Genomic DNA, 12425 nt, shown 5'->3' with positions numbered 1-12425 from the left:
ATTTTTAATCATTATTTTAATTTATATTTATGAGGAACAGTGTGATAATTTGACGAATACAGCATTTAATGATCATATGTCTTTATGTATAGATACCTAGGAGTAGACTTACTAGGTTTTATTGTAAGCATATTTTCTTTTTCTTCTCTCTCTCTCTCTCTCTCTCTCTCTCTCTCTCTCTCTATATATATATATATATATATATATATATATATATATATATATATATCTTTCTCTCTCTTTCAAACCCAGACCTTGTGCATGCTAGGCAAGTGCTCTGCTACTGAACTTGAACCCTTCCATGTGTTTAAGTATTATAAGAAACTACCAGATTACTTTTCAAAGCCATTATACCATTTTACATTCTTATCATACACTCACTGGCACTTGGTATTTTCAATTTCTGTATTAAATCTACTATAGCAGGTGCTTAGTAGTATCTCATGTTTTAATTTTCACTTTCCTAAGGACTAATGACATTAAAACACTTTCAGGTGCTTATTAGTGATCTATATTCTTTGTTGAAATATCTGTTCAAATCCTTTGTCCATTTAAAAAAAATGTTTATTTTCTTCTATTGACTCAGTGTTTTGTATATATTATGAATACAAGTCCTTTATCAGATGTATGATTTTTCTCCATTTTCTAGCTATCTCCATTTTATCTCTCATATTTCTAGTATTTTGGAAGAGAAAACATTTTAATTTTGATGAAGTTTGATTTATCTTTTTCTTACACTTGTGTATTTTTGAAACCTTTGCCAACATAAGTTTTAAAAACTTCTTCATGTTTTATCTTCTGCTGGTTTCATAGTTACAGATTTCACCTTTATGTCAATTAACCAGTTTGAGTTAATTTGTATGTACTATATGGTAAAAGTCTCAGTTCATTTATATTTTTAATTATTTTTTGTGCACAATTGTCCCAGAAGTATTTATTACAAAAATTGACTTTTCCATATAGAATTACCTTTGCAACTTTTCTTTTAAATCCAAAAGCTATAAATGTAAAGGTTATTTCTGGACTTCTGTTTTATTAGACTATATGTCTACCTTATCCCATAACCATGGCACCCTGGTCACTTGTAGGTTTATAGTATTTTTTTATTAATTATTTTTTAATAATTTTTACAGACTGCACTTGAGTCATTGTACACAAATGGGGTACCTCTTTTCATTTCTATGGTTGTGCACAATGTAGATTCATACCATTCATGTAATCATACATGTACAAAGGGTAATGTCTGTCTCATGCTACCATTTTTCATAGGTAGTTTATGTTCTTTCTCATCATCTTTTCTAAAAGTACTGTAAATGTCCTATGTCTCTTAGATTCTATATGCATTTTTGGGACAATTTGAAAATTCCTTCAAAAAACCTGATGGAATTTTGATAAGGTTATACAGAAACTATAACCCAATCAATTATGAGGAATTTTCATCTCAACATTATTGATTCTTTCATTTAATAAAAACCAGTGTCTTTCAATATAACTTTTAGTTTCTAGCAGCAATGTTACATATTTGGATATACAAATCTTACACTAATTCTTTTATTAATGTTATTCCTAGATATTTTATCACTTTTGATCCTACTATGAATGGAATTGATTTTACTTTTGGACTATTCACTGTAAATATATAGAATAAAATAGATTTGGGTTAATCTTATTAATAGTTCCTACAATTTCTTATAGATTTCTTAGTATTTTTCATAGATGATCATGCACTTCTGTAAAGGATGATAGACTCTCTTGTTCCTTTCAGTTTTGTGCCTTTCATTTGTTCCTCTATGACTTTCATTGTTCTGACTAGGACATCCAGTATAATGTTGAATAAAGCTGATGAGAGCATCCTTTTCTTATTCCTGATCTTAGAGAAAAAGTACTCAGTCTTTCAGTTAAGTGTAATGCTAGCTGTAAACCTGCTCATAGATGCTTTTTATAATGTTGAAAAAGTTCCCTTCTATTCCTAGCTGGCTGTGAATTTTTATCACAAAATTGAATATTGGGTTTTGTTACTGATTTTTCTGTTTTTTTTTTTTTAAATAAAATTATTATGTGATCCTCTCCTGTATTTTATTTATATGATATATTACAAATATCTTTTGTCTTCATTTTTCCTCTATTCAAAGGATAGTTTTACTGGATATAGTATACTGGTTGACAAGGGATGTTGGTTGGGTTTGTTTTTTTCTGCTGAACTGTGAATATGTTATGCCTATGCCTCCTAGTCCACCTTGTTTGTGGTAAGGACTTGGATCCAAATCATATACTGTTTCCGCTTATAAAATTCACCTTTATTCAAGATGCTCTCAGAATATTCTCTTTGTCTTTCCAAACGTGACTATGATAAGTCTCAAGGTGTGAACATTTTTGTGTTTATACTATTTGGAATATTTGAATTCTTAGATCTTAACAGAGACTCTCTTCTTGCCCAAACCACTTAAGCTCCTCTGATATTCTTTTACAAGTGAACATTTTCTGTCTTCTGCCTGTCTAGCCCAGTTTTAGCAAGAATCCCGTCATTTCAAAGAGAATCTCCCATCCTCAGTAACTGAACAAGTCAATCTTGTTATCCGATAACCCTTCCCAGTCTTTAGCAAGGGTTCTGCTAAGTTGTTTTAGACCTGAGTAGTCCTGAATGAACTTCTCCTCATCATTTTAACAGGCATCAGAGTAATCTGTTCCTTAACAATATTCAGGATTTATTTTTTTGTTTGTTTAAATTGGACATTATAGTTACTCTGGGTTTTGAATTCTGACCCCAAGGAATTTTTTACATAACAATTCTGGACTTCCTTTGCTTACTCTGTCTTCTTTCACTGTTCAACTCCTAATGTCTCAGCACAGTTTTTGTATTGATTCTTATTTTCAGTCTTCAGCCTGGGTTTTTGATAAGCAATTTCTGCTTTCGCTTAGCTTAATGGCAACCAGTGATTTTAACTAATGTTTATGTGATATACCCAAATCACCATTGGCAAAGTTCTGTCTCCAATATGCTTCTCTTTGCCACTGTAAAAGTGGATTTTAGTGAGGATGTAGTGGTGGGACAAGATGTGTAGTATAAAGGAAGGAACAGAATTTTGAATTTGGAAATTAGGCTGTTCTATGATGAAGTAGATGAAAACAAGAAAGCAAAAAATAAATATATTTATTCATAGGGGGAAATGCTGTTTCTTTTTTCTCATTCTAACTTAGTATTTTCATGTTTTAATTATAAGTTATAGAGTTTCTGCATAACTACAATGCAAGTGTTTTCATTTTATGACTAAATTTTATATTAGGCAAAAACATATATCTAATAAAATCATAAAACAATAGCATGTTCATGTACTAATGCTTGCTCTGTTAAATTAAAATAAAGTGATGCTATTTGAGAAAATTTAAATGTTACATATTTTTCAATGTAAAAGCAATTCTACTACCTATTACACAAACCTTGAAGAATTATTTTTCTTATACTTTTACAAATAGCCAAACAGGAAAAAAAACAAAAACAAAAACAAAAAAAAAACCTTAGTAAATGCAAAATACAAAATAACAGGAAGCAGAATGACTTATTTGGAAGCAGATGGAAGTCAATGCATAGAAACACAATATAATTTTTTTTTCCTACTGTTCCTGAAAATTGAATCAACAAAGGCCAGACAAGATCTGAGATTCTGGGAAGAGCAGTGTCTCCTCAATGACTATGCCTTCAGGAAACCCCTACTCCAGATCTACTGTCTCTCCCCTTTAAATTCTCTAGGTGAAATGCACTGGAAGGTAGAACACAAATCCCTAACCTGATATTCTAACACTGTCCAATTTAGTCAACAAATATTTAGAGTATGTGGTTTCTAAAACAGAAGAGTTTTGTCATTAAAAATTCCAAATTTGTGTCTATATGAATCAGAAAATCCCTTCCCATACCATCAGATAATTATGGTATGAATGTACCCTATTTATATCACAATATGGCTTCTATTCTTTAGTGTTTGATTTTATTATTTATGCTGTTGACCAAGATTTTTCTGTCTCCACATCTATTTTATCATCTAAATCAAGTGTGAAATGTTTTGGTCCATATTTTGGAGACCAGTAGAATTCAACCATGATTTTCATAATATATAAGAACCATTAAAAATATTTGACCTAGCTGAGTGTGGTGATGCATGCCTGTAATCCCAGCTGTTCAGGAGGCTGAGGCAGCAGAATTGAAAGTTCAAAGCCAGCTTCAGCAATTTAGCAAGGCCCTAAGCAACTTAGCAAGACCCTATCTCAAATAACAATAATGATAACAATAATAATCATCATAATAATAATTGACCTCTATCTCAATGTTTTTCTCTTACAGTCTTTTTATCTAAAATCATATCACTCTCTTTCAGTTTTTTTGCCCTCCATAAATACATACGCACACAAACACTCATACATACACACATACACAAACAGAAAAATCAGAAAAGGAAAAGAAACTGCAGAGACAACCATACATAAGTATCAAATGTAAGTTATAAGTTAATTCTTTGATTTTTAAACTCTGCTGCAGTGTTTTCTAAACTTTCTTAGCACAAGCTTGCCTCCACTGATCTCAGTAACTTCATTGCTTGCTACTCTTTCTCCAATTCATCATGTTCAACCTCCCTGAAAATGTTTTAGCAGAACCTTGTATTGCTTAACAACAGGAATAGTTTTGCGAAATGCTTCATTAGATGATTTCATCAGTGGGCAAACTTAAAGAGTATACATAATCAAACCGAAATGTCCGTCACTCAATGTAGAATCAAGAGAAAACATAAACAAGACATTTGAAGCTGCTACTGGCACACAGTGACATACTCTTTTGCAGTAAATGTTTTTACAAGTAGATAAAGTACATTCTAAAACAATTATGAAAAGTATAGCATATAAAATAAACACAAACCAGTAGCAGTCACTTATTACCATTATCAAGTGTTAGGAACTAAGGGCAATAAATAGTATATGCTATACTTTTAGTGCAGAGCATTATTTACCACAGCACCACCCCTAACATATGAGTAATGCATTGCATTTCAAAGTTATAATGCCCACAACTTCACTGGGTGATAGGAATTTTTCGGCTCCATTATAATCTCATGAAACCACCACTGTCTTTCTAGTCTGTTGTTGATCAAAACGTCCTTACTCTGCACAGGACTGTACTTCATTCACATATGCCCTTCCCTTTTCCATGAAATGCTCTTAAACCATTCTCTTCAATCATCTCATCTTTCACATTCTATCTTAACATAAACATAAACATGCCAGAAATGCTTTCATAGCTATCTGATCACTCATTCATGGTTCCTTAGGCTCATTTTTTAATTGTACTTGTCACAACATGTCAATATGGATTTCTTTGTTTATTATTAAAAATCTCTCTCATCTGGCAGTAAGTTGCAAAACACCATGTATTAAAAGTCCAGTATTATTTACCAATTTTAACTTATACTTTATTCCACCATGTTGCCTGGGAACACTGTAGGTGGCATTAATTATTTTTAAGTAAATGTTTTTCTACGTATTTTTATCTGAATTATGATATCTGGCATTAATACCAAGTGGTCTCTGTAGTTTACTTCTATAACTCTTTCTTTGGAAAGATTGCAATGTTTTTCAGGCTTTTTTAAACTCGGATTTACATGCTGTAGCATACGATCAATTCAAAGTGCACTTTGCTTATTCAACTTCATTGTAAAATAAGCCAAACTTGAGCATTCATTGTCTTATCTTCTTCTAAATATATCAAATACTACTCAAGTGCCTCTAATTTTTCTTTTTGCCTTTCTGATTCAGTCATCCTGAATAATAAAGAGATATTGAAAACATGTTTTAAAAATTGTATACTTTTAAAAAAGTCACATTTTAAAATATGTATGTCTTTAATTTAGAATTCAAACAGAGAAAATGGTACAGAAAAATGGTACATAGAAAACGTTTATCACTTTATTATCATTCATTTAATAGTTCATTATGATTTTTGGTAGGTGGGTTTTGGGGATTGAACTCAGGGGCACTTGGCCACTGAGCCACCTACCTAAGCCTATTTTGTATTTTATTTAGAAACAGGGTCTCACTGAGTTGCTTAGTGCCTTGCTTTTGCTGAGGCTGACTTTGAACTTGCAATCTTCCTGCCTCAGCCTCCCAATCTCCCACTGAGATTACAGTCATCATTATGATTTTTATACAAAAGCTACACTACTGCTTTCATAGTAAAATCTTTGCCCATTTTATATAAATAATTATACATTTATTGAAGAGGGCATGTCAGTCAGCTTTGCTACTACCTGACAAGAACCACTTAGTGGAGGAAAAGTTTATTTTGACTCATAGTTCAGAGGATTCTTTCCATGGCAGACTGTCTCCAAGGCAGAAACATCATGGTGGAAGAACATGACTGAGGAGAGTACCTCAGCTCATGGCACCCAGGAAGGAGAGAGAAAGAGAGGAAGGGATAAGGGAGAAGGCAAATATTAATAGGGCATGCCTGCATTGACCTACTTACTCAAACTAGGTCCCACTTCCTGGTAGTCCATTCTGCTAGCAGTGGATTAATTCATCTGTGAGATCAGAGCCCTCTTGATCTGATTATTGCTGAAAGCCCCACCTGTGAACCTTGCTGCATTGAGGACCAAGCTTTTGGTCCATGGGTTTTGTTGGGGGAATCCCAAATCAAAATCATAACAGATGGTTTATAACACATAAGTGATCACATGGCACTACATACCAAGATCTCAAATCATAATATTCCTACACAAATAGTCAAAAAAGAAAATAAGAATAAACAATCATTAAATCATTTTTCTACAAAATATAGTATTCTTGTGGTTGAAGTGACATAGGTTCAAGTTAAATTAACTTTTTAAATTAAATTCTGATTCATACATCAAGGAAGTTCAATAGTAAATTTGACTTCCAGAATAATTGAAAACCATGTTATCAATGCTATTCTTCCTATTTCCTGGAATGGTTTCATTTCGTGAGAAACTTTGTCTTAGTTAGGTACCTGAAGACAAGAAGAGCAGCAGGAACATTAGTGAGTCGGGGCCCAAGTCTCACTCCCATCACTGGAGCTGGATCAGTCCTTGTGAAAGTGATGTGATGAATGGCATCCCAATGTAAAATGGGAGGTTTTTACTGGAAGTAAGGGTCTAGGATACCCAGGAAGCAAAAACATCAAATGATCAACACACTCATTCTCAGCTAAGCCATACTTATTTCTAGTGAAAATATGTTTATTCATGTTAAATACCATGTTCACATTCTTATACTATATGGTCTTGGTACTATTTCAATATGAACTATGACTTTAATTCTATCCTTGTGTTTAAGACTAGAGATGAAATGTTTTGTTCATTTTGATTCAACTTTCTCTATGTCATTCATTCTTTCACACAAAACTCTATTTATTATTTCTCAGAACCAGGAAATAACAGCTGAAGACAGAAAAACTACAGCTGGAAATAAAAAGGGAGTAGGGACAAATCAGGGTTGTTTTTTTTATTTTTTCAAACGGTGAGAGATAACGGGAGGCATCGGGAATATGCACATTTTAGAATATTAAGAAGGTATTGTGGGAGGATAAAATTAAACTTCATGAAAGGAACTGTGATATGTCATGAAAAATAAATGTCATTGAAATAAAACAATTAAAAACATGTTTAATATTATTTTCATCTGAGAATTGGAAGCAATTCATCTTCTCTATGTAAATGAGTCCAAACGCTTTTAATTTAGAAGGAAGACACCCCCACCAATTAGAAATGAGCTTCATATACCTCCACTTCACTGGCATCAGTCAGAGTCATTGAGTTGTAATTGAATAAAATCCTCACCATAAATTAGTTGCAAAATTAGCATCTAAAGCTCTATCCAAAATCCTATGATAGACTGCGGGAAGCCATCCATGGCTCTATGAGAACTGAGCATAGTTCAAGCCATTAACCGAGAATATCTGGCCTCAGGAACTCATAGTTTCTAATGACTGTTCCAGAATGCCTGACTCATGCAGTTATCCTGCATTATCATGCAGTTATCCTGCACAAGAATATCCTTTTCTACAGGATATTAGAATTTATGTTAGGGGTTTCCTCTGTTTTATTTATTTAACAAAAAGATAGTCTTCAAGATTCAAATGTTTTCGTTCATCACTCTCACAAGAGAAGAAAAACCTCTTTGCCACTGTGACCTTTTTCAGTATCCTAACAGAATACAGTAACTTCAAATCAACAAAACAAGAGCATATATGCCAAGAAAAGTTTCTTCACTTATGTTTTGTCTTTAAAAACAAGCTCCTTGTGATTTGCGAGAGAAAAAAAAAAAAAAAAAAATGACACAGTGGTGGAAAGTTGAATCCCAAGAGGATTTATGTTGTGATTTTCAATTCCAGCTCACTGCAGTCGACACAGATGAAGGGTCAAACGGGGAGATCACGTATGAGATCCTGGTTGGGGCTCAGGGAGACTTCATCATCAATAAAACAACAGGGCTTATCACCATCGCTCTGGGGGTGGAACTGATAGTTGGGAGGACTTATGCGCTCATGGTCCAAGCATCGGAAAATGCTCCTCCTGCAGAGAGAAGGTAATTTATATGAGAACCAAGGCAGTCTTTTGTTGCTCACGTTTAGCCCCATAATTAAATTTAAGAGGATCAGCAAGCATACTTTTATCCTGTAAACATCTAAATTAGAACAGAAAAGCAGAGTAAATGCATTCTTGGAAACTGCGTATTCTTATTTGGTTAAATTTTGGGAAGAGGACATTAAAGTCAAGGTTAAACCACAAAATAATTATGAGTTCACATATGAAGAAGCATGAAAGTCTCTGTTCTGGAGAAGAACTGGAAAATATCAGAGGCATGTTTCCAATATATTAGTCAAAACAAGGCTGACAGTGGAAGACTCTTCTTCAAAAAGAGTCACAGATATGTCAGAAGCATGTAATGTGTCAAGATTTTGAAACCACCTTTCAGTGAGTAATTATTAAAATTTAAATGTAAAACAATATATATGAATATATATAAACATATATATATAGTGTTCAGGTGTACATACTACAGACCTACTTACACACACACACACACACACACACAGAATTTTAAAATTTTAATAATACAACTCTTTTCAATTCCCCATTTGAGTTACATCTTAATAATGAATTATTTCCAAATTTTCAATAGACATTTCAAAAAATATGAATGTATATGACTACAATCTTACACTTTGTTGGGATATTTCTCTTTCACAATTTATCATTTTTTGGTTTGTGTTTTTCATATGAATCTTGAATTACTTCCTAAAATTTTTTTCACAGCTATTTACTGTTTTTTTGTATATGTGTGATTCTGTTTAAGAAGGCAACTTTCAATGGATTTTCAAGTTTCATTCTTTTATACTGACAATAGAGAAATAAATTGAACATGTAACACTTTGATGAATATGTACAAGAATATAAATAAATTCTCAATGGTGAGACAGATGAGTGCTTGCAATTGTAAATTTTCTTGATAATTGCTATGTTGCCAACTATAAAATGTGTAGTTTAAAATTCCAACTACAAAACCTAAGAATGATATTCTATACGATTTCCCTAGTTGTTATTAAGCATTTATTATTAAACATTGTTATTCATATTATGCCAATTCAATGGGTAAATTATAGTATCTATTTTTATCCATGTGATTATGAGTGGCCTTGAGTATATTTCCTGTTTAAGAGCCAATTCTATTACATTTGCTGTGTATTCTGGGTTCATAAATTTTGTTTGTTTTTCCATTGGTATGTTTAGCCCAATTTACAATTAGCCTATATTTTCTAGTACTGCTTTTGTGGATTTCAATTGTTCATGTAAGTTTAAACCTTTGTTGCATTTGTGAATTATTCTAGTTTACAGTAGGAGGCATTGATGCCACCATTTTTTTCAGTCAACTATCCTGCTGTCTCAACACAATATATTGCATAATTCATTTCCTCACTGATTTGCAGATCAACATTATAGCACATGTTGATATATTTAATAGAAAATTACAGCGTATATTGTACAATCCTCTAAATGCCAGCAATATTCTCTCATTACTGATTAGTACTGCAACATGACAAAAGTTTGACTTTTTATCTCTTTCATTTATATCATTTCCAAAGTTAAAGCAACTTAGGTCTATCTTTTCACCTCCCCTTTATTCATGTTTTATTTTATTCTTAAAATATTTGCTTTTGGTAAAGTTTCATTCCTGGTATAAATAATTAAAAATGGTGACTTCATAGTCTGAACCCAAGACTTGATATAATTTATGTCATTGTATAACATAAATACGATGGTTTGTTACAAACCAAGAATGTTTTATATTCACACACATCAGATAAGTAAAAATTCTCTAATGTGTTTCTTAAATTTTTCTTGTGAGATGAAAGGACAAAGTCTGAATGCTGAAGTCTTGCTTTTTTTAGTCTCTCTGTTTTTGCTAACTAACTTTGTTACCTTAATTCAGTCACTTATTATTTCTGATTTTTAAATAACCTTTTTATGAAACCAGCTACCCAAATTAAATGATGTAAAGTCTTTCAAAATCATAAGATTATATGAGAAATACATTGTCTCTTTTGTTCTAATTTGACCTATAATACCAAATATGAAAGAATAGAGTATAATGGTTTTCATTTTTGGAAATGGAGATTAACCTATATCAAACCAGTTATATAAAAATAAAATTTGGTTATATGAATGTCCACTTCTTTACATTTAGAAATGGATATAAAACTTAAATATAAAATGGTTACAAAAAATATTAATTTACTTAGTGACTACTCTGTTTAATTATGAGTTTAAGTGAGACTGTTGAATTACTACTATTTATTACAGCATTCGTGTTATCATTATATTGTTAATACTTTTGGAATTCAAGTTAGGAAAGCTAAACTCTGACACTCTGTTGACATCAGTGATAAAAACAAGTTATTATTTTGAAAAGCAAATAACCCTCAAGATAGTGCTTATTTAAACACATTGAAGGGGGAAATTGCCAGGATGTTGAAAATGAAAATGTAAGACCTTGAAATGAAATTTTTTTCCAAAACTCTAAAATCAAAGTCCAAAAAGGAAAATAACATAATTAGCAAATATAGCATCTAAATTATTTTAGAAAGTAGAAAATAAAGGAACAATTAAGTGTCGGTGAAGGAGACAGTCACATTGGACAAAAGCCTCTCTGTCTTCTGCCCGAGATCACACAGTGGCAGCACCAAAAGTGTAATCTGCAAATGTCTGAGCACAAATCCTGGCCTCAATATCACTCATCTACAGTTACTAACCATAGTGTTGTAAGACATAGTACACATAGAGAATAATCTGTCCAATGTTACAGAACATATGGCATAGAGAAGGTACAGTTAGGAAAAAGGAAAAGACATAAAATCACTAAATGACCTGATAAATAATACACTTAAGCCAAGATTCTCAAGGTAATATCAAGGAAAATATACATCCTGGTGCTGCTATTGAGTTCCAGTCACCACCTGGGAGATATTAGTTCTACCTTCAAATGAAATTCTGTTGTTCTCACAATATCAGAAGTGGGAGTGTCTGTAATGTACATTAGATTTTGTAAATTTCTATTATTTTACTTTCAGATGAATATAAGTTTATAAACAACATTCATTTATTTTAATTTATTTTAAACACTGCACTTAAAGGCTAAATATATTAACATTTTAAATTATGTCATGTGTATATGTAAGTACAACTATTTTTATTAATTCATACATTCATATATTAAATAATTAAAATTTTATTAATTTTATTAGCAGAGTTTAATAGCAAAGTGTTAACTCAGAGGCAATAATGAATATAGGTACCTTAATTGATTACAAAAGTCTAAAATTTGAAATGAATTTACTTTGTGACACTATTTTAATAAATGGAAGAATAAAATGATCTGAAGTCACTTAACTTTACAGAGATGCTTGATATTCTATGGCTATCTATCTACTGAGGATATGCTCAGAAACAACTTAGATTCCAGCATATTACAAGGTGACAAGATATAAAACCAAATCTCAGTGCTCAAGATCTGTGTTTCACTGAAAAGTTTTTCAAAAAGTAGAATGACTTAATCTGAGAAAAATATTTTTGGTGACCATATCTTTCAATTGAGCACTTAATAAAGACTTTGGTCCTACTTCAAGAAAATTGTAGCCCTCAAACAGAAATGATAACTGTTATGTTTTAAACTAAAAATCATGATTTTGTTAAAATAATGTTAAAACATAAATTTCAGGTAATGTTGGTATGTTTGCATAAAATATATATATAGTTCAAGGTGGAGGACTACCATTTTATAAATTCACACAAGTCTCATTTATATCTTAGCCAGTGTTTCTTTAAAAACCTTGAATATCTTGCTTCTTCAACTTTCACTATGAAAAA

The 12425-nt window shown here is 31.8% G+C and overlaps 1 protein-coding gene across 1 annotated transcript in view; it reads left to right on the top strand.

Moving 5' to 3' along the window:
• The window catches only part of LOC124975746 (protocadherin-15-like), a gene marked incomplete at both ends in the record, with an annotated part of 92155 nt that overhangs the window by 23603 nt on the left and 56127 nt on the right, over positions 1-12425 (top strand). The window contains one exon of the mRNA XM_047538314.1: positions 8393-8586. Coding sequence (XP_047394270.1) covers positions 8393-8586 — 194 coding nt within the window. The remainder of the gene's footprint in view (positions 1-8392; positions 8587-12425) is intronic.

This window comes from Sciurus carolinensis, unplaced genomic scaffold (genome assembly GCF_902686445.1).
Source record: "Sciurus carolinensis unplaced genomic scaffold, mSciCar1.2, whole genome shotgun sequence".
Classification (NCBI taxonomy): domain Eukaryota; kingdom Metazoa; phylum Chordata; class Mammalia; order Rodentia; family Sciuridae; genus Sciurus; species Sciurus carolinensis.
This window is presented reverse-complemented; position numbering and strand designations above follow the sequence as displayed.